The sequence below is a fragment of the Eschrichtius robustus genome, chromosome 4 (genome assembly GCF_028021215.1).
Source record: "Eschrichtius robustus isolate mEscRob2 chromosome 4, mEscRob2.pri, whole genome shotgun sequence".
Lineage (NCBI taxonomy): Eukaryota > Metazoa > Chordata > Mammalia > Artiodactyla > Eschrichtiidae > Eschrichtius > Eschrichtius robustus.
In genome coordinates, this window is record NC_090827.1 from 29,092,097 (window position 1) to 29,116,727 (window position 24,631).

At 34.8% G+C, this 24,631-nt stretch overlaps 1 protein-coding gene across 3 annotated transcripts in view; it reads right to left on the reverse strand.

The window, feature by feature from the left end:
• Positions 1-24,631, reverse strand: part of EMCN (endomucin) — a 95,912-nt gene that overhangs the window by 56,865 nt on the left and 14,416 nt on the right. For all 3 annotated transcript variants that reach the window (XM_068542497.1, XM_068542499.1, XM_068542498.1), the window contains exons 2-3: positions 4,592-4,717; positions 2,913-2,990 (exon numbers count right to left, since the gene is read on the reverse strand). In XM_068542497.1, coding sequence (XP_068398598.1) covers positions 2,913-2,990; positions 4,592-4,717 — 204 coding nt within the window. The remainder of the gene's footprint in view (positions 1-2,912; positions 2,991-4,591; positions 4,718-24,631) is intronic.

The following is a 24,631-nucleotide window of genomic DNA, read 5'->3' on the forward strand; positions in this document are numbered from 1 at the left end:
TTAGAAACAAGGAAAGGATGCCCTCTCTCACCACTTCTATTCAATATTGAACTGGAAGTTCTAGTCAGGGCAAATAGGCAAGAAAATAAAAGGCATCCATATTGGAAAGGAGGAATTAAAACTATCTCCATTTGCAGATAAATCTTATATATAGAAAATACTAAGGAATACACACACCACACACACACACAACTTGAACCAATAAATGAGTTCAACAAGGTGGAAGGATATAATATCAATATATGAAAATAAATTGTATTTCTATACAGTAGCAATGAACAATCCAAAAACAAAATTGAGGAAAATGATTCCATTTACAGTAGCAATAAAATGAATAAAATATTAGGAATAAATTGAACAAAAGAAGTAAAAGTCTTCTGCACTGAAAACTATAAATATTATCAAAGGAAATTAAAGAAGACCTAAATAAAGGCATCCTGTATTCATGATTTGGAAGACTCACAGCTGTGAAGATGGCAGTACTTCCCAAATTGATCTATAGATTCAATGCAATCCCTACCACAATCCCAGCTGACTTTTTGCAGAAAGTTAGGACAAGTTTATCCTAAAATTCATATGGAAATTCAAGTGACCCAGAATAGTCAAAACAATCTAGAAAAAGAAGAAAAAGTTGGAGGAGTCACACTTTCCAATTTCAAAACTTAATGCAAAGCTATGATAACCAAGACTGTATGATTCTGGCATAAGAATAGATATGTAGATAAATGGATTAGAATTGAAAGTCCAGGAGTAAAAACATACCTTTATGGCCAACTGACTTTTATCAAGGGTGCTACCATAATTCAAGTGGGAAAAGAATAGTCTTCTCAACAAATGGTGTTAGGACAACTGAATGACTACATGCAAAGGAATGAAGCTGGACATCTACCTCACACTATATCAAAGACTTTAAAAGCTGAAAGTATAAACTTCTTAGAAAAAAACATTGGTCTAAATCTTTGTGATCTTGAGTTGAGCAAGTATTTCTCTGATTTGATCCACTGCACAAACTACTAAAGGAAACCAGAATATGTCACCCCAAAATATGCATCTTTGATATAAAATTATTTTAAACTGAATGCAATTAAGAAGTAGCAAATGCATAAAAATATCTCCCTTTTCTGCCTAAAGGCAGGATATAAATTTTCCTTTTACTGGAGCCAGACTCATCAGTGCAGGGAAGGCAGCAGAGGAATCAGCAAACAAACTTTACTTTGTTAGTTTCCTTCCGTATATTGATCTTCCCTTAGTTTGCTGCCTTGGAAGCCTAAACTGCTTTCCTTTGCCCTGTCTTTATTTTTTTTTTTTACAAATTTATTATTTGTTGTTGAAGATGCTATGTAAACTGAAATTCTGTGCCACAACTTTGATTTACTCTTTGTTTTAAGTTTTTCAAGTGATATGCATTACATGTGTCAACAAACTGTTTTTCTCTTGTTAGTCTTTTTGTTCACAATTCCCATCTGAAAACCTAGGATAGGTAGAGGCAAAGTTTTGCCTCCTTCACATGACAAAAGAAAATGCAAGTAAATTTTACCTTATCAAAATTAGAGATTTTAGTGCTTCAAATACACCTTAAAGAAAATTAAAAGACAGCCTACAGAATGGGAGAAAATATGTGCAAATTATCTATCCAATAAGGGTCTAGTCCTTAAAATATATTAAATAAAAATTCTTACAACTCAACAATAATAAGAGAAATAGCCCAATTTTTTTATGGGCAATAATTTGAATAGACATTTCTCCGAAGAAGATATACAAATGGTCTATGAGCACCTATAAAGATGCTCAACATTATTAGTCCTTAGGAAAACGTGAATCAAGACCACAGTGAGATACCATTTCACCCTCACTAGAATGGCTATGACAAAAAAGAAAGACAAATAGTATTGGCTAGAAAATGAAGAATAGGTACCCTTATACCTTTCTGGTGGGAATGTAATATAGTGAAGCTGCTTTGGAAATCAGTTCCTCAAAAAGTTAAACATACAGTTACCATGTGACTCCACAATTCCACTTCAAGGTATTCACTGTTGACCTGAAGCCAATGGACTGACAGATATTTCTCCAGCAAAGATGCATTTATTTGGGATCAGAAGAGAACTGCAATTCAGGGTCTGCAACCATGGCAAGTCACGTGTAAGTTCCCACATGGCAAGGGAAGAAGAACATTTTTATAGAGGGGAAAAGGAAGTGGGGAGGGCGATAGTAAACAAAGAGTCCCTGGCTTTTCATTGATTGAGTCCTTGCCAGGAAAGAAGAGAGTCTCTGCTTCCTGCTGGGCTCTGCTATTGTCTCAGGGTGTGAGAGCTCCCTCTTCTGGCCCATCAACTCTATTTAAAATACTGAGGTTTTTGTTCATTGATTTTTGACAATACCCGAGAGAAATGAAAACACATGGTCACACAAAAACATGTACATAATTGTTCTTAGCATCATTATTTACAATAGGCAAAAAGTAGAAACAACCCAAATGTCCATCAACTAGTAAACAGATAAACAAAATGTGGTCTATCTACACAATGAAATATCATTCAGTGATAGAGAAGAATAAACTACAGATACATGTTATAGCATGGATGAATCTAAGAACATTATGCTAAGTGAAAGAAGCCAGACACAAAAGATCATATATCATATGATTACATTTATATGAAATTTCTAGAATAGGTAAATCTATAGAAACAGAAAGTAGTGGTTGCCAGGGGTTAGGGGAAGGGTGGAATGGGGAGTGATTGGTAATAGACGTAGGGTTTCTTTTGGGGGTGATGAAAATGTCCCAGATGTTTGCAGAAGCTTGTGAATATACTAAAACCCACTTAATTGAATACTTTAAAAGGGTGACTATTATGGTATGGTATGTGATGATATACATAAAAGAAAAATGGTGGCAAAACAGATACATTACTCACCTTCACCACTAACTGCTGTGGTTACTGAAGACAGTGTTGACAGCAGAGATGTTTCTAAGGGTTCCTTGCTGGTAGCTCCTAGATAGATGACATTATTATTAATTACAATTTCATCTCACCTGTCATGGAGTAAAGAAAAGGAAGTCAAATCTGAAGGTGAATTAAAATCCTTCTATAGATACTGGGTAAACCTTTGTCTATCTTTATTTTTCCATTTTCCAGCTTCTTTTGTCCAAGGTAAGGAATGTCAGTACTGAATGCTTGGGTGGCCTGATAAACACACACACACACACACACACACACACACAGACACACACACTTTTGTATGAGAGGTCCCAAAAGCAAATTTCTACTGCAGATTGTTACTTAGGTCTCTTTAAAAGTGAATTATTTAAAATCATTTTATTTTTCCCAGTGGGAAAAATTACCTGGTCAATAGGACCTAGGAGTAATGTGCCTTTTTTTCCCAAAATAAGATTTCATTTTGTTGATTTAGTTGTGGCTTTGAAACTTCCAATAAACATAAATAATAAAGGAACTTGCAAACTCTTGTAATTAATTAATTTTTTTCATTTATGAAACAATTAATTGATTTCGCACTCTGTACAAAGCCCTCCCCTAGGCTTCTGAGGGCAGTATCTAACCCTTAGTCCCCTCTTTTTTCCCATGCCCCTCCTCCCACTCCCTGCAGTTGCCGCATGCTCCGACTGGCCCTTAGTCATCTTTTTAATCTTCGTCATATGAAGAATAATTCCTGGCATAGAGTGGGCATGTAGTAAATGTTGTTTCAGATAAGATGGCACTCATACAGGACAGGGGGACCAACAAAAGGATAAAGATCTGCTTTAAGTAGTGAACACAACTTACTGATTTGCTACTCATGGTAGCATTCCCTTTTCTCTTAAAACATGTTAGAATGTCCTTTTGTGATTAGGGCAAGGATTCTATTTTTACTATGTGACATTTATAAAATCTTGGTTCTTATATATACACATGCTGTGTTTGAGGGAGGAGATATTTGGCTCTGCACAGTTTACCTAATACTTTATTTTTTTATATCTTTATTGGAGTATAATTGATTTACAATGTTGTGTTTAGTTTCTGCTGTACAACAAAGTGAATCAGCTATATGTATACATATATCCCCATATCCCCTCCCTCATGAGCCTCCCTCCCACCTTCCCTATCCCACCCCTCTAAATTGTCACAAAGCACCAAGCTGATCTCCCTGTGCTATGCAAACAAAGCAACTGACAAAGGAAGCAACTGACAAAGAATTAATCTCCAAAATATACAAGCAGCTCTGTTATTAATACAGTTTCACCTTGTAAGCTGTGCTGCTTAAGTGGGGAACTGGAATATTTACAAAGATATTTTTTATGACTGAGAAATGACAATTTTTTCTTCTCTAAAAATAAACTTTGTATATGTAACCATCACAATAGGATCATTCCCAAACAGGAAGTGACCCAAAGCGATATCATCAAAGAAGCCCACTGTGATCTCATGGTTCTGTATCCAACCCAAAATAACACATGAGTTTCAAAATAGTGAAATAACCTAGACCTTCATAACACAGATATAAGATTCCCAAATTACTTTCCTATGATTAGTTTATATGGGTGCTACTAATTTAATTTGTTAAAGTTAAAGTAAATTTCATGAAGAGTTAATCCTACCTTTAGTAGATATTTCAACTGTTGATTTCTCTGCAACATTTGGTGATGATGTTGTGTCTGATGTTGGTACAGATGTTTTTGTTGCAGAAGTTGATGATAATACAGGAGTGGTTGTATCTTTGACTTCTGAAAAAAGTAAATTGTGTTAAAGCAGTTGCATTAAAATTTACATTTATTTTGCCAGTCAACAGCCTAGTATATTTAAACAAAGTAAACTGTATGTATATTACTGCATCAGGTATGGTTTTGGAATTTATTTTCTAATTGTAATGAATTCAGCCTTGATTTCAGTATTCATTCACTAACTCCATCTGCTTCTCACCAATGGCGTGAATTTTTAAGATGGTTGGAAGAAGCAGTCTGTGGTTCTGAAACAAAATAATAGCTGATAAAACTAGTGAGGAATAAATGTATGAGTTTGAAACTTAACAATATTTTTAATCCAACTAAACTAACATTGTCTGATGAAATAATTAAATAGGCACTCTCTGGGCAGTGGATATTTTACTGAATGTTTTAGAGCATGTTAAAGTTACTAAATACTAAAATCTCAGTATTAGTGCATCTCTTTTTGGTACTTAGCATTTCTCTCTCTCTCTCTCCATATACTACATATATATTCTAAAGAGACAATAAATTTTAAAGAAATTCAACAATTGCAACAAGCCTACATTCTTGGGGATAGAGCCACCATAAATCTGACTTTTCAAATGACTTATTTCTCTCAAAGGCACAGAAGTGAAGACAATACATTGTTATGTATATTATATATTTATTTTTAATAATTATTTTTTGGCAATAGAAAGCCAATATCTTACAATAATTCTTAAAACTTCCATTGCAATATTATTTTTTTAAAGTGAAGTATGTAGGATTTAATTCTCAGTGATCTATGGAAAAATTTGTTTCATATAATATTATTGTAACTTATTGGCATTTATATACTTTTTTAATCCTGCATTTGTTGGACTTGTCTCTGTATACTTACTGTTATGTTGCAGATCAAAAAACAGCAAACAAATGTTTACAAAGGATGTGGAAAAAATATTCCTGTTCATGGAAAGCACTATTTTTATGTTGTTACTTTGTATACAGAACAGTTGACCCTTGAACAACTTGGGGGTTAGGGACGTCTACCTTCCATGCGATAGAAAATCCAAGTATAACTTATACGTGGCCCTTCCTATCCGAGGTTTCTCTGCATCTAAAGATTCAACCAACTTCAGATTGTAGCACTGTAGTATTTACTATTGAAAAAAATCTGCGTATAAGTGGACCCGCGCAGTACAAACTCATGTTGTTTAAGGGTCAGTTGTATACAGAGTCAGTACAACAGGTAGTTGAGAGGATGGACTTTGAATAACAAAGACTCATGTTCAAATCCCAGTCAAACTGAGTATGTCATTACAGTAATTGTATGTCATTCGTATGACTTCTCAAATTTAAATTTCATCCAAAATTTTCCTCTTTCAATCTGAGAAAAAAAACCAAAAATCTTTCAAGTCATTGAAAAGCAATATTTGAGATGTCATGAGATAGAGTGTACTTCCTGTTTTATTTTATAGACCTGAGGGGCTTGGGAGTGTTAGTGCTTAGCGCTGACTTTGTTTACAGACACCTCACAGAAATTGCTTGATGTATGCAGCACATACCGATGTTTTCCGCACATACAGGAATGACAGAACTGCTTTTTCACGGGCTTTACCGAAATCAAGTCAAAAGCTTTTTTCACCTCTGAAGAAACACTTCACACCCTTGGTCTTACTCCCATGCCCTCCTCCCCTCCAATACTCAGCAGAGAAGAGGAACACAGTGTGTATGAGGTTACCTTTTCTCTATTAGTCATTTTGTTCTCACTATTTTTCTTTCTGTCCTAGAGTCCATGATGTAACACTAATTTCTAAGTTTAAATTGAGACTGAAGAAGAAGTTATTTGAAGAGGCATATACCCCATAGACTGGAAATTTCACCGGTAAATAACTTGAATGATCTCTGTTGACTTGCTAAATAGCAACAACCTTAATTTCTGAGTATAATCAACAACTCCAGAGATATTTTTCATATTTTTTTCCTCCCTCCCTTACTTTTTTCTTTCCTTTTTTGCTTCCACACATACTTATTGGGAAACTAATATGAAAAGCATGATTAGATATTGCAAAAGACTCTATGTTGTACCACATAGTATCACCCTTGAGTAGCTTTTAATCTGGTAGGGAACATAATGCCTATACACAATAAATAATAAAGAATATTCTGTATGAGTTGTGTAGACCAGTGTTTTTCAAACTTCAGATTGATACAATTAAAGAGTAATTTAAGTCTATTTAATACATTGCAGCCAGAGCTTTTTTTTCCAAATGAAAGAGAAAAGAGGCAATATTAGATTAATATTGCCAATAATGAGGGTAAGTATTGTTTCATGAAGCTTTTGTTTAGCATTGTGTGTGTGTGTGTGTGTGTGTGTGTGTGTGTGTGTTTGAGAATGAAATGTGTGTCAATGCAAAATGTATTTCTTACTGTGATTCCAGCTAAAAATGTGAAAACTGTGGGACAAGAAAAAATTGGGGCAAGAATTTATAAGATAAAAAATGGCCACCCTGCTGGCATGAGCAAGGAATATTCCATGAGAGAGTTGACATAGGAGCTGGAGCTTGAAGAGTGAGTAATATGGTGACACAGGAAGAGGAAAGAGCATGAGTAAAGGTCTGAAGTGGGGGAGTGAGAGGTATTTGAGGGCACTGCAAAGAGCTCTGTTTGGCTGGATTGCTGTGTGCTACGACAGGACATGGTGGATGTGTCTGGTAAAATTCTGGAGACCAGATTGTAAAGGACTTTGAACACCAAGCCAGAGACTTGGGACTTTATCTACGAGTCTGTGGGGAGCCATGGGAAGTGACCAAATGGAAATTCAACCGTAGGGAACACGATGGGGAAATAAGTGGGGCAGAGAATGAGAAGATACCAGTTGAACAGAATTGAAAGCCGCCATTTTTATGTTCACCAATGTGGTCGGCCCTCTTGAAGTCATCATGCGAGATCAGTGAGTTCTCATCCATACAATGACTTGAGGCAAACTACAACAAGACACATTTCTAGCTACTTATGTGGTAAGATTGAGATGTGCTGTAAGGCTTCTCCTCCTCACCGTCCTTCTACACATTTGGCCACGGATTTCCCTGAGTAAAACCTTAATCCATTAGCACTCATCAATGTCTCCATTACTAGTTCTTCAGATTGTTCAACAGAGAGTATTCCCTCTTTTAGCAAGGACTGACAAACAACCCCTAAGAATACTGAGCGTCACTATGTGCCAGGTAGCATGTGAGTACTTTCCATGGATTATATCATTTAATTCTAAGACCCTACAATGTTCATACTCTTAGATCACCATTTTACAGATGAGGATCAAAACTGGTAAGCAACTTGTCCATATTATACACTAGGAAGTAATACAGTTGGAATTTGAATCCAGACACCTTTGACTCCAGAGAAGATACCCTGAACCATCACACATCTGGCCATGGGAAGGTGGCTCCATGCCAAGCCACATACCTCCGCTTCACCTGCTTTCTGCCTGTGACGGAGTGTGATATTAAAAATGTGGAAGTGACTAGACCCACCGATGTTTTACTGCTACGTGCCTAGGATGAGGAAACAAAATACCTCACAGTTTGTTTTTTTTTAATAACAGGCATTCATACTGTCATGTACATATACATAAACACACATATAAAATGTTTCCATATTAGACTGAAAGCTTTTAAATATTTCCAATCTTTTAAAACTATTTATAATTGAAAAATAAAAATAGAGATTTACTGAGTTTTAAAAAATTCTGCAAATAGAAACTTTCTCTCCTCATACGGTGGAAAAGAATTATTCCCTTTAACTACCACTGTTGAAGGTTTTATTGACCAGGATTCAAGTAACCATCAGTTATGCTTTTACTGTATTATCTGTAAATCTCTTCTAGGTCTGATTTGATCTCATAATAAACCATTGAGGAAAATGGTTAATTCTGAAGTGTCTTCTCTTCATAGGACACTGTGAGGTAGCATATTCCCTCTCTTTATCTCCAAAGTGATTAAAGAATAATTTAACAAGGAGACCTGTGCTTCACAGCTTTGCTTGTGCCAAACCAGATAGCGCTGCTCTCGGGAGAAACAGATGGCATTTCATCCTGACTCTACCCTATATCCATACCCTCCAACTGAGAGAGCACAAGGGATGCCATAGCACCAGTTTCCTACACTATGAAAGGATGAAGCATTATTGGGATTTTAATAAAATAACTATTTTAATTATAAAAATCATAAGCACTTTGAGAATTCAGTTTATGGCTAGAAACCAAGATTCATACTTTCTCCTGTTTTCAAATGATCAAGTCATCGACTCCAATCTTCTCAGACATGCTTTGTAATTACATTTAGAGGTAACTCACAAATAGTCTCTAAGAGTTAGAATTTCATCCATCCTCATAAGGAGCAATTGCTACTCCTGCTATCTTTTTCCCTACCAATTCTGTTTCTAAAGTCCACTGAAAATCCACTACTAAAGAAGACTGATCTTGCTTCTTCTAGATCAACACAAACACTGAATGACAGTAACTTAGAATTCTAGAACTTGAGATCTGGAAAGAACTTTTCAAAAAGATCTTAATGGAATAGAAGCCCTACATTTTACAGCTTAAAAAATGTATGAGTTTAAGGTAGTTTTAAAAGATCATAGCACTAATTAGTAAAAAGTTAAATTTTTTTTCTAATTCTACCATTTGGGTATGTGGAATGCAATTGTGGCAGAGACAGTGCTGAAGTTTCCCTTGGAAAATATTTACTTTGCCAGTTTTAGCCAGAAACACAATTTCAGAAGAAGTTTTTAAGTTCTTTAAGGAAGCAGAAGAATGGTTTCTTTAGAAATATATAATTAGAGTAAATTCAAAATGCTAACTACTGAATGGTCTTATAAACCTTCAAAGTACCATTATTAGGTGATAATCTCATCACCTAGATCAACTGCTCTATGAAATTGAAGGTAAAGTAGCTAATTTTATATTTCAATAGCTTACAACATACTATTTCTACTATTTCATATTGTCTTCATGCAATGCCATCTCCTATATATGCCACCCCTTAGGCTTTTAGGAACTTTATACAGATTTTATCTTGAAATAAAGTAACTGTCAATTTTAAGTTGCCATTTGTGGTTGCCTCTCCCCTATGTATCATGGCTTATAGTGAATAGAGAGATCCACTTCTTAACGTTTGTATGTGACGGCAATGCACAAATTGGGGTATTATAAATAGTGAGAAGGTCCTTTTTCGTAGTACTTTGTCAGTAGTTGCTAGCATTATAATTTTTGTTCAACATATACCCTGTATCTTCTTTGTCAGAAAAGAAGTAGCAAAGAATTAGCAAAGTTTAAGTGGAAAATTTCAATTTTCCCTCACACATTAAAAATATATTAAAATGTTAATTACATAGTATAATATACAAAAATTTATAGATAAATAAAATATATTCCTATAGTAACATAATAAAAATAAATAAATGAAATATGATACCACTTTCTATATTCCCATCAAAAGAAAGCCTTCGTGAAAGACAAGGCACCAACTCATTTTGATTATCAGTGTCATAGCAACACGTTTTTCCATTAATGGTGATCCTTGCTCTTTTATACAGCACAGGTCAGTTTGGTTCATTGCCAACCAAATTAAATGAAGTTAATTTTTTTCCCCAATTAAAAGAAAACAACAATTATTATGTGATGATGTATTCCTGATGACTTCTACTTGCATTGATCTAAAAATTTCATGATATCCTATATGAAATGTATAAGTAAACTACTAGCCAATGAGTTACATACCTCAATAAACATTTATTAAGCATCTATTTCAATAAGACCTAAGCAAAAATTAAAAATATGTTTTTCCTAGAGGATCTTAGACTTTATTTTGATACTCAAGCTATACATGCATGAAACACCTATAAGGTTATGCTTAGGTGCCCTATAAAAATGGTGCTGTATAATTAATACTATGCATAGCTGGTTTTATACAAGTGAAATCAAAGTAAGGTGATGTCTCTCTATGTGTCTAGGATAGCGAGAATCATTTTCTTCGTGGAACAGATGCCAAAAGGAATCAGATAATTGAGCACAAGAAGGAAAGAAAAATCATGCTTCATGGTAGAAAAAGAAGAAAGGATATTCAAAGAGAAGGGCAAAGACAATAGTGCCAAGTAAAACAGAGGCTATATAACATAAGGCCTGAAACGGGGCCTTGGGGATATTAGACACTTAAAAATAGAATCTTTTGGGAGAGGAAAACAGAAAAATTTAATTTTCAATGAAAACATCAGAGCTAGTGGCAACTCTTAAAAAAAAAAAAAGGATTTGAAGTTTACTTTTTCAATTAAGGCTAACAAAATACTGTAGTGAACACAAAAGGTTTTAGAATGCTTACCTTTCCTAGGTGGAATGAATTTGGGGGATAAGTTAGAATAAAGATGCAGATGTAGAGAATAGACTTGAGGACACGGGGAGGGGGAAGGGTAAGCTGGGATGAAGTGAGAGAGTGGCATGGACATATATACACTACCAAATGTAAAATAGATAGCTAGTGGGAAGCAGCCGCATAGCACAGGGAGATCAGCTCGGTGTTTTGTGACCACCTAGAGGGGTGGGATAGGGAGGGTGGGAGGGAGACGCAAGAGGGAGGAGATATGGGGATATATGTATATGTATAGCTGATTCACTTTGTTATACAGCAGAAACTAATGCAACATTGTAAAGCAATTATACTCCAATAAAGATGTTAAAAAAAAGAAAAAGAAAAAGAAGAAGATCTCATCTCTCACAGAGAGGAAAATATGCAGGTAAGTGGGAGCGAGTTATGCCTTAAAGACGAATCTCCTTGGGTTGCCAGCCATCTGCGAGGTGGGGAAGGAGTGCCAGGCCTGGCAGGCTCGAGCACGGACAGGTGTCTCAGCCACCTGGCCCCTCTGGGGAGAACGGGAAGGCAGCAGTACATTGGTGAGTTTCTTAAACAGAAAACAACAATATCTGCAAAATGGACCTGAGAATCCAAGGTGTTCTGGCTGACACACAGGTGGAGGCTCCCAAGGCAAGTTTCCTCCACTCACCCACGTGTCAGGTTTGAAATTATGGGACAATGCAGGTATTTTTCCTTCACAAAATAACTGTGATGCTTTAAAACTCAAGTTGCATAATAACGAGATATTTGAGATTGTGGACTCTATTATAAGGGGACTTTTCATTACTGTATCAGGTTTGGAAAGTTTCAGCTCTTTGAGGTATAAAAAAGCAAAGGTTATATTTAATATTTATAGGAGTGGGAGTATTAGGGGAAAGGAGTGACCTGGCCATACTGCTGGGCTCTTAGATCAACCATCCCCAGATCCCTCCCACCATGCCCTGCTCTGACCCCAGAGAGGAGCTGTGGTTCTGTGGCTCAGAAAGCATCTTCCCAGGAAACGAGATGCTTAGGCTTCGCAGGTTCTTGTCGGTACCAGCAAACTTTACAAGCAAGGCTTTTGGGCTTGTCTCAGGAAGGGGATCAATCAAGGGCCCTCTCAGTCCTGGGAGGAACAGCGCTGCTCTGTCCCTTCTCTGGGCTCCACACAGGGGCAGTGATAACGGAGGAGAAGGTGGTCCTCTTCTCTCTCTAATGGCGCCCCCAGCTTTCCTCTGAGCTTAGAATGTCACCACTTGAAATCCTGGGTCTTCACTACAGGCTCTCCTGGCATTTCTTCAGGTACAGGGAAGGTCTCACTAGACACGTTCCAGCAGCAGTGACATTAGAAGAGTGATTGACACACATGAAATGACACCACGGGAGGTGGAAGGAAACACAGCCTTGGCAATTGTGACATCAGCTAATTATGTAACTGTGTGAGCCACTTCACCACTTTGGGCCTCAGTTTCCTCTCTATGAAAAGTGTCTGTTGAACAAAATCTCTTCAACTATAAAATTATATTACCTGTAAGATTAAATTACAACGTAAATATCCATTATGGCAAATAATTAAGCATAAGTTGCATTTCTACATACCAAGAAAGAAGCTTGTACTTTAGCAGTTATATACAAAGGCTTTATAGAGTTATAAACTCATCACCTGGGAGAAATCTAAGCCCCAAAAGGCATTCTGTATTGCAAGGGAGAAAATGATTACGTTTATTTGCAATCTGATAATGTTACCTGGACAAAATGTATTTCCCTTTAGGGTGTTAGTCTACCCAGAAACAGAAAATGTGAAAGACAAAGTTTGGAATAGATATTTGGAATACTTTGTGTTGAAACTTTTTTTTTTACATAGCAGAACAAATGATGAAATATTTTATATAGGTAAGCTAACATCTACATGAATGGAGCTCATATACAATAAGCTAGACAGCTCCTTCTCAGCAATGTGTGTGTGTAGGTCTGTGTGTGTGTGTTCATGTCTACATTTAATGAGTGACAGCTGAGTTTGTAAAAAAGTCTACAGTATTGCATTTGAAGCTAGAAAATGAGATTTGGCTGACTTTGAGATGTCATATTTATCACCTCATCTACTCTATTTTTGTCTTTTCTAAGTGTAAAGGAAAACTCTCTAACTGATTTTAAATGCTTTTTAATTTGTATCTGTTGAAAGATGGCAATTTCAGTTATTAAGGGGTAAAATAAAAGGACAAAAAGTTATTTCTATCTTCTGAAAAGTCAAAGACAATCTTTTCTTGCCCTAAAAAGAATTATTTGAAGTGACAAAAAACTTTAAATGACAGACATTCCAAGAATGCAAACATGTGTAACAATAATTGCTTTCACTGACATCATTTGATTTTAACAATTTCATAGAACAGTAGAACAGACAATACTGTTATCTTCATTTTATAGATGAAGAAACTGAGGTCTGATTGTGACTTGCCAAGAGTCACAGTAGAAGGTGTTAGAGCCTTGTTTACACTCAGATGTTCTAATCCCATCTTTCATGTGCTTTTCCTCTACATTGGCTAGTCTTAGAACTGCAATGTCACGTTTGTGGTTGCAGTATTTCTGTGCTACTATTCGGTATTATTTAGAGTACTTTAGAGCACAATTTTTTTTCTCATATTGTTCTTAATAATTATGAATACAAATGAAACTAATTAAGGTATATAAATTACTGAAAGTAAAAAGCATTTGTCATCAGTAGTACTTCCGTTTTTTTTTTGTTGACCAGTCACATCATCCATCATGGATGATTAAATAAAACAGAACAAAATCTCTTCACTCAAAGTTATATCTTATCTTGTTCATCAATAGAATATTAGCGCGAAACAACTTTACTAAAAAATTTTAAAGTAAGAAAGTCAACTTTTATTGTAATATCATATGACTCAGAAAATTTATGAAGGGCTTTCTAAGACATGATTTTTTTCAGTGTCCTTTATTTGTTACTTGTTCTGGATTTAGGGAAATGTTACAAAATCTTTTTTTTTTTCCCTTTCTTGTTTTGGGGTAAGGCAACAGTGATATAGTGAATATATTATTGTTCACTCTCACTTTTACAGCAAAATCACCAATAATTTACATTGATCACATCAAAGAACTATTTTGCCCTCTTTATTTCATTTGCATCAAATTATTTTTAGCATATATATTCAGGGTCTCCTGTGAATGCAAGAAAAGACACTAAATAAATGAAAAAATATCTTAGCACGGAATAAAACAAGGGGCAGTGTAGTGTAGGAAGTAGGTGACCGCAGGTCTCCACAATTTACCAGCTATGTGACCTTATGCAAATTACTTAATCTCTTTAGCCTCTGTTTTTAAAATTATAGAAGCATACCCTATAGGGTTTCTGTGCAGAGCAAAACATTAATATATATATAAAACTCGAGAGATGCAGCTAACATCTAGGTTACACTTGAATTTATCCTGATTAAAAAGTCGATGACATGAGATACATTTTAGAGCTCTACCAATAGGTCAGACAAATTGATGTTTCTTGCTTATACTGTCCCTAAATACTTGATTAACTACTTACAGAGCCATGTCCAACACAGTCAGTAAGTTCAAGCTAGTAAAGTCTTTCTAAATAAAATGTAAGCTCCTCCCTAAATCATAACCTGATTCTCCCAATTACATCCTAACTTTGACAACAACTTTGCCAGATTTTATAAATTATTTTTAGTATTATCTTTTTCTGATATTCTTACACCATTTCTTTTAAGAAACTATGGTTATAATAATGGAACAGAAAGATTGCAGGATAGAATAAAGAAAACATGAAAGTCAGTTTCATGTAGTAGAAGAAAGAGGTTTCCCATGTTGCTGTTCCATAGGTCCACAGTTGCTACCATGCGGTGGGCATGGTACTCTTGGGATCTACAGAGTTTCAACCAGGGATCGCTGAATCTATATTCAAAGTAAATATTGTCTGCATATTGAAAAAAAAATGATTCACACATATATGCTACCATTTTAAAATTTATATAGTTTCTATTGTGATTAATGAAATACAAATGTTTAAAAATTGCTAAATATTTAGCAGCATTCTGTTTTCTCAATTAGTGGGTGCAATTATTATCTTACTGGGAAGGGGTTCACAATTTTCATGTAAATGAGGTACTTATCTTCAAAACACTGGGGGACCACTCCTTTGTGGATCTTAGTATGTCAATAACAGTACAATTTTGTTTATTTGACTGATGACTTTATATAGCATCCCAAACTGAGCCAGAATTTGATACCCTTGTCTTATCCATTCCCTGCAAATAATTAGGGTCAGTCTTTAAACACCCATGACTCATACTTTTTAATTAGAAACAAACAAGCAAAGACTTACAGAGAAGGGGATTTATAGCTCTTTGTTTCCAGTATGTGCTGGTTCTAAGTGCTAGAATAAAAGCATACTTTTTCTTTCTGTGAATCTGTTTTTCCACACTGGAGATGGAAAAACTGCTCAGTTTTGCTCAGATGGAACCACATGCCCAGTAGGCACCTATCATGTATTTATATAAGAACAGAGAAGAAGTCATGGTGTCTACTTTCTGATTTTGGAGACTAGCTTTTATATGGTATATTTTCTAAATTAAAAGTATTTTGAACATTCCTTTAGGATGCCATCGAAGAGTCACTTGTGATGGGTTAATTAAATCTAACACATTTAAAAATAACTCTGCGTGTTGTGGGACAGATGCAGTCTGTGGAAAAAGAAAGAGCTTACACTGAACATTGCAACAGATTTTTGTTATTTAATAGTAGGCAACAGACACGTTTACAGAATATGTTTTCAAAGCCTGGTTGGAAAGTATCTTTCTGATACATTCAGCTCTGCTGACAATGAAAGAAATCAGGAAATCCATATTTAAAGAGAAGGATGACTGTATACTTTTATTTCTCAATCAACTCAAATTCGCCTCATCATTTAAAAGTAGTGCCCTCTTGCATAGTATCATTCAAATTTAACTAGAAGAATGAACCATTCCAAAATCCCTTCCCAAATGCCAAGATGACGACTAGGATGGAAAATTTGTTCTTATCTAAGAACAAACAGTCAGGTGTACACTTGCCAGAAGTGCTTTTGGAAAGTCAAAAGGATGTCCAAAACTATAAGAAATGTAAGAGAAAGAGCTAGAGAGAACTGAATTGTTCTGCCCAAGAAAATGGAAATGATCTGTTATTTTTTACCCTTGAGGGTAAGAGAGCAGAAGATATGCGGGAAGAGGAGAGAGAATAGACCAAGAAAGAAGGTAAAGCATCCAATAGACTTTTAAGAACGGAGATATCTAAAACACATTCTTAACTTTGCACCACTCTGTTGTAAAACCTCCCTTCCTTCAGTAAAGTCACCTATTCCACATGCAGTCTGCAAATACCCAGCAAAACTTTAGTTAAGTGGATCTTTCTGGGCATGCAGGAAAGAAAGGGGAACTACATTTTGGTTGTTGCCAGTGCAAAGTTAAAGAAAATGTCACAAGAAACCAAGTTGAGTACAAAATTTGAAGGATGCAAGCAGGTGGAAAGAAAAGTGAACATGAGAACTCAATCCTCCCTCCACCACGAAAGATTTGAGGAAATGGGGTGCATTGGGCTTTTTCCCAGAGCAGCAAGTAAGTCTATAATCTGAACATGTTTTTACATTAAAGGTGGAGAGATCCAGGAGCTATCTGAATTATATAAAATTATTCTTATTTTATTAAATACTGTTTACTAGACTCAGAATCAAATTTGCTGAGTCACAGTTATGTGTTTGCTGCAGAAGATAATTGTAAATTTGCTCTCTAGCAAATTATTCCAGAGTTGGCTATAAATTGTTTGCTTCACAAATATGGCAGGATGGATAATCAGAACAAATAGACTATGGAGCTACAGAACAAGCACTTCAATGCAGCAGCGATAATTACTTAAATCTGAGATACCACCAGTATTAATAAAGTGTTTTCTAAGTGTGAAGGTTACCATTAGATCGCAGTTGACATTTATTTGTAAACTGATTTTTTCTGGTTTTGAAGATGAATTCATGCCAGAACAATTAAATTTACTTTCCTAACAGCAGTATTAATGAGAGAAAACCAATAGATGTAATCTTGCATTATCGATATATACTTAATTTCTTTTATCCAGTATGCCTAGGAAACACGGTGCTCTATATAACTAAACATTTTTGTTAACGTCTTTATTGGAGTATAATTGCTTTACAATGGTGTGTTAGTTTCTGCTTTATAACAAAGTGAATCAGCTATATGTATACATATATCCTCATGACCCCTCCCTCTTGCGTCTCCCTCCCACCCTCCCTATCCCACCCCTCTAGGTGGTCACAAAGCACCGAGCTGATCTCCCTGTGCTATGTGGCTGCTTCCCACTAGCTATCTATTTTACATTTGGTAGTGTATATATGTCAGTGTTACTCTCTCACTTCATCCCAGCTTACCCTTCCCCCTTCCCATGGCCTCAAGTCCATTCTCTAGGTCTGGGTCTTTATTCCTGTCCTGCCCCTAGGTTCATGAGAACCTTCTTTTTTTTTTTAGATTCCATATATATGTGTTAGCATATGGTATTTGTTTTTCTCTTTCTGACTTACTTCACTCTGTAGGATAGACTCTAGGTCCATCCACCTCACTACAAATAACTCAATTTCGTCTTTTTATGGCTGAGTAATATTCCATTGTATATATGTGCCACATCTTCTTTATCCATTCATCTGTCGATGGACACTTAGGTTGCTTCCATGTCCTGGCTATTGTAAATAGTGCTTCAATGAACACTGTGGTACATGACTCTTTTTGAATTATGGTTTTCTCAGGGTATATGCCCAATAGTGGGATTGCTGGGTCATATGGTAGTTCTATTTTGAGTTTTTTAAGGAACCTCCATACTGTTCTCCATAGTGGTTGTATCAATTTACATTCCCACCAACAGTGCAAGAAGGTTCCCTTTTCTCCACACCCTCTCCAGCATTTATTGTTTGTAGATTTTTTATGATGGCCATTCTGACCGGTGTGAGGTGATACCTCATTGTAGTTTTGATTTGCATTTCTCTAATGATTAGTGATAACTAAACATTTTTATTAGTTTAGAATCATTATGTAAAATATACCAGAAAAATAAATTTTCAAGCAATTCTGATAGCATTAACATTTATCTGTGTATCTCCCATTACTAGTGCTTGACAATAGGTGTTTATTAACTGTTTATTATATGCTAAATATGTTTTACCTGAATAGCCAGAATCTTCAAACTATTATAATTAATCTATCACTTTAAATAGAATTACTACCAACTAAAAATAGAAAATACAAACTTGGGTTGAATTTATATTGAACATATGATCTACTATTGAAACTTTATACTGAAATAAAATTTCTGAGTTTAAATTTGTTGCTGAATCATTATTCCTTTATGCTTTATTACTATTTGTAAACATTTCTCTGCTTTTTTTGTGAACTCAACAGCGTTGAATGCTGCATAAACTTGGATTTATGATTTTTTTCTGATATAGGGGTCATTTTAAAATCTGGGAAGAATTTTCTATGTTTTTGGCATTTTTCTTATTTCTAGTGAGACTTCGGTAACATTTGAAAGCATTACACTTCCTATTCTCCTGGGTGATAAAGGTTGAAGTGAAATGTGTTTGCTAAAATTCGGAAGAGTCACTTACCAACTATAAAAGTGTCTTTAAAACTCTTGTCCATTTTAGCAACTTCTTAGTGAGAAAAGAAAAGCTGGCAAAAGGAAACGCCATATTTGGTTAGCAGCCTCCTAAGGTTTAATCTCTAGTAAAGTGTGTCCAAAATTTCATTCACTCCTGTACCAGTTTTATGAGCTTATTCATATTCTCTACTCTATCTGTTATTGGTTCCTTACTCTTTTTCTTAAAATCAAGTCACTTAAAAAATTAACTATAAAAATAAATACTATGACAAAATTCATATTCTATAAAGATATCATTGACTATGATGATTCCAGGCTTGAGTCCTGCTCTGCCTATGTTGAAAAGTGAAATTAATGAGTGTTACAGCACAGTAAGACGTAACACCAAACATACACTTGTATAACTGTAAGTATCATAGAGATTTGAGTCAATGTTGTTTAATTCCATTTATGCCTAAAATTATCTCAAGTACCACCAGTTGTACCCATTACACACCCTGGAAATACTGCTTTAGGTGAGAGCCTTTTAAGGCCACTCAGTAAGACTCTTTTGTTTAAATAAATTTATTTATTTATTTATTTTTGGCTGTGTTGGGTCTTCGTTGCTGCGCATGGGTTTTCTCTAGTTGTGGCGAGCAGGGGCTACTCTTCGTTGCAGTGCACGGGCTTCTCATTGCAGTGGCTTCTCTTGTTGCAGTGGCTTCTCTTCTCATGGGCTCTAGGTGCGCGGGCTTCAGTAGTTGTGGCTCGTGGGCTCAGTTGTTGCGGCTCACAGGCTCTAGAGCACAGGCTAGGTAGTTGTGGCACATGGGTTTAGTTACTCCGTGGCATGTGGGATCTTCCCGGACCAGGGCTTGAACCCGTGTCCCCTGCATTGGCCGGCGGATTCTTAGCCACTACACCACCAGGAAAGTCCCCACTCAGTAAGTTTTAAAGTACTCTGTAACGTCCTAAATTTTATGACAGAATGTCAGCCCAAACTCCGTTTTTATCCTTCCCTTTTTATCTCATACCACCATGCGTTATTCCCATCTTTCTTTAAGAATCAGGGTTAAAGCAGCCCAAAGCTCAATATTGTCTAAGGGACTGATAATACAGGTAGAAACTAAGGGCTGAATAGGTGATCAATAATTATTTAATGTCTCAAATACCTATGTGGAGAAAATGCTATACAGTTGATCCTTGAACAACATGTGGGCTAGGGGTGCTGACCCTCTGTGCAGTCTACACATAATTTATAGTCTGCCCTCCTTATCCACAATTCTTCCTTATCCTCTGTATTTGAAGTTTTGCATCCATGGATTCAACCAACCTCCAATTGCATAGTACTGTAGTATTTACTATTTAAAAAAATCCACATATAAGTGGACCCACAGAGTTCAAACCCATGTTGTTCAAGGATCAACTGTATATAAAAAAGGGGCCATATGACCTACAATAATCCAGTTAGAATCTAAATCAGGTTTTTAAAGGAGAGTATGTTGAGCTGCATTTTTAATATCTTGGATAATAGTAAGGAAATTTTCAATATAAAAATAATTAAATTATTATTCATTTACAGGACACACTTTAGTAGGAATAAATATAAACAACAAAAGAGCAAAAGCAAAAAGTGTGCAAATTTAGTAAAATAGGGTAAAAATAAATACATCAGAAAAAGGTGTAAAGGCAAAGGAAACCCCAAGCAAGAAATGAATGATTAATATGATACTTATCATATTATAAAATATATTTTATAAAATTATACTTGCAAATGGAACTGTACGACGAGATCGTGCTATACAACTAAGAAGTAACTTGCTATTTTGCTCAGTAGTGGTTAGATTTTTATTAGAACATGAATTCAATTTACATCTCTGCAGTTTAAACAAATAGGAGCAAAATTGTCAAAAACCAGAAACTTATGTGAGTAAAGAGGTAAATTGAATTCCAGGAGGAGAAGGAAAAGGAGTTGGAATGATTTACTCTTTAATCTGAGGAAATAATATCTGAAACTAATTTAATCCTTTCCAAATTTGTTTCTTTAATATTGTTTGTCTCCTTAACTTAATTTCCCAATACGTGAATGAAAGTTAAAAATTTCACCCTAAAATTTCACCTTTTTGTTTCATTAGATGAAAAAATTCAGTAATTATTTTACTAATGTTCAGAGAAAATAATGGACAAATACAGTTCATTAACAAATTAATTCTCATGTAAGCACATCAAGAAATGCAAATGATAACTATAAACCAAATTAATTAGTAAAATATATCTGCCATGAAAATAACATGATAACTTCCATAATTAGAATGTATAACTTTTTAACTATCTATGTTGGAAGAATAGAAAAAAACTATATGCTTATAAAATTTATTACTGTTGGTAGTAGTAATATAGTATCACAAAAAAGGTAATAAACAATCATTCTAGTTCTATCTGCACCAGTTCTTCAATGGTAAATTAAAGCTCTGAACTTTCTGAATTTAATAGGCAAGGATGTTGCCAATATTAATTGAATACTTACTGTGGATATAGCTTAAGAGAAAAGAATTTACCTTGCAATCTAGAAAAATTCCCTTGATACAGGATGTTCGTTCTGTTCATCTGAGTGTCAAAAACTCAAATGTATTTCAAATTTTATGTGATGACACTTGCATTAGCTATCTATTGCTGCACAACAAATTATTCCTAAGCATGTGTCTTAAAACAATAATCATTTATTGTCTCCCACAGTTTCTGCAGTAAGCTCAGGGCTTGATGGGTCTGGAAAATCCATTTACAAGGTGGCTCACTCCCCTTGCTGGCAAGTTGGTGCTGGCTGTCAGTGGAAGGTCTCAGTTATTTTCCACTGGGTCTCTCTGCCTGACTGTTCTCACAACATAACACGATGGCTGGCTTCCTCCAGAGAGAGCAATCTGAGAGACCTCGGTAGAAGCCATGTGTCTTTTACTACCTAGCTTTGGAAATCACACATCACTTCCACTGACTTCCAAGACTCGCACAATTCAGTCCTAAGTAAGTGTGAGAATGGCCCACCCAAGTGCTTAAATACCAAGAGGAAAGGATCACTGGAGGCCATCTTGGAGACTGGCTACCACATTACTTACAATTTGTTGGATTACTTTCAAGTACAAAGATTATTCAATTTAAAAAAATAAAGTTCTGTATTCTGGAAGAAACTTCAAAGTTTTGTTTAAAATTTGTATCTACCCACTCAAATTTCCCATTGCTCCCCAATAGATAATCTGGTTTTCTATCCCTTAAACATGGCGTTTTTATTTCCTACTCTGTAGCTTTGTCCGTGTTGTTCCTCCCTCTTTTTTATTTAATAAAACTTTTATAGAACATGGATAATTTTTTTCTTTAAAGTTCAACTGAAGCTGTACTATCTGCATGAATCCCTATTTATTAGTTGCATCTACAGTGACTATCCTCTCCTCAGAATTTCTAAATATGCAATTCTTAAATCACACAATTGAACATTTAATGAGTCCCTTTTCATTCATCTAACACAGATGGTAACTGAATGCCTACTATGTTCTAGGACTGTGCTAGGTGGTGGCATACAATTAATTATTTATCTCCCTTACCAGTCCAAAGAATTCACTTATATATCTTATATTTATGATGCTGATATTTAATATATGTTTTGTAAGTATATTCTTCAAGTTGTTAAATGTGGTTTTTTTTTTAATGTCCCCAAGTATATATTTTGTGTGCAGAAAAGGTTTTGTAGAGATTAATTTAGTTTTGAAGTTAATATTCAGGTTTTTTTTTTAATTCATGTAATAAAAAGTCTATTTCTCTCAAGTTTTTAAGTTCAATTTACAAATGTTATTATTCTACTTATTAATGTAGCAAGTTTAGCAATAACTTAAGGTCTCTTTAACATTTAATCCCATTTATATATTTGGTTAATTAAACTCCCTTAAGTATTTAAAACTCTATTCATAAATTGAAAACAGTTAACATATACCTGTTTGCCTGCATTTTAGGGTTTTGTAGAGATAATGTATGTAAAAGTACTTTGTAAAATCTCAATTAATAAGCAAATATGGCATTATTGTTAAATTATGAAGTCAGATGTGCTACTTTGTTGAAACGATTTTATAGAAAACAAAGCACATGGCTTTGCTTATAAGTACTTTTAATAAATGTTTTAACAGTTTTTAAAAATGGTAAAAAATTTTTAAAGTACTTCTCTTACCCTGAATTAGATGGAGATAGGAGAAAGTCGAATTTGAATGAAATTAAAATCCTAAGGAGGATTAAACACTGTTCCTTCTCATGACAGCCTGTCTGAAACACCAAGAAGCATACAAAGCAAGCTTCAATCTAGACTTCAGAAGACAGGTCCTAGCCTCACAATAAGGACCTGGTGGAGACCAGAGATCTTGAGGTACACTAACATAAGGGTCAGCCTTCAGTCTAGCGGGGCAGATTTACAAATCAACTACTCAAATTAAATATGATGAATGCCTCTGACTACTAAATAATCCCAGGTAGAAACATCTTACAAAAGGCTACCTCAATGCAAGAGGACAAACCTGAGCGAAGGCAAGTCTTACATGAAAGGCCTCTGACCCTAAGTAAGTAAAGGTGAATGACAACCTGCAATAAGAGAATAACAGAATGAGACTGGGAGGAAATCAATAATAGCTAAATTAAAACTTTAAAAAGAACACAGTATCTTCCCTATTCATAAGGGATTTGTTCCAGAGATGTGAGGGAAATGGGGAACTTGCAAATAGAGTATGATTAATGACAACAGAGATTTATTTGCTAAAACAAGATTGTTCTTGTCACAAAATGCTTCAGAAGGCTACTGACATTTCTCTCCATAACTTTCTTTTTGTGGTATTTCTTAAGGTTTTCCCTTTTTTCACCTAGGATCTCTTTAATGACAGTAAAAGTTATTAAATATTATTTGAATGAACTTTTTTTATTGTTATCTGTGACGAAACAAGAAGTATTCATAAAACACTTCTGCAGCATAACAAGTACAATGGTGTCTCAAGGAAAAGCACCTATGCAGCCTGAGTTACAAAGTGAACTTTGTTTTTTTCTGCAGAATACCATTTTTACTTGAAAGGATGATTTACAAAAGATATTTATTTATTGAAATACAGTTGATTTACAATGTTATATTAGTTTCAGGTATACAGCAAAGTGATTCAGATATAAGCAGCTTTTATTTTTCCTTTCGAATTACTTTTTATCTATTTTTCGTGTTTTACTGAACTAGCTAGCATATTTAGTACAGTGTTTTTATAAAAGTAGCATTGCTGGGCAAGATTGTTTCATTCTCATTCTCAAAGCGAAAGCTAACATTTCTCCATTATGTATAATGATTGCTGTAGTTTTTGAAGCTACCCTATCAGATTAAGAAAATCCTCTATAGTCTTGTTTCCTAAACGTTTTTATCAAGAAGAAATGTTGAATTCTTAAAAGTGTGTTTCCTGCATATGTTCAGATGATCCTGTAATTTTCATTTTTATTGATTTTCTTCTTCTCTCCTTTTGCTTGATTAGTATTGGCAGAGGTTTAGCAATCTTATTAATATACACATGAATTCTTTGCATTATATATTTCCTTTCTATTTCATTAACTTTGCTTTTATTATTATATTCTCCCTTATACTTTATGTGGGTTAACTTTAGCCTTTTAAAAATTATTTTCTTTCTAATGTGTGTATTTAAGACTATAAAGTTTCTTCTAATTACTGGTTTAGCTGTATCATACATATACTGTTATAAAATATTTTATTTCCCTTCATATTCAAAATATAGTTCTAATTTCTATCCTGATTCTTTTTCCTATATCCATAGGTTTTTTATAAATGAATATCTTCATTTCTAAGCATACAGAAATTTCACTGTTCTAATTATAATATTGGTTTATAGCATGATTACAATAA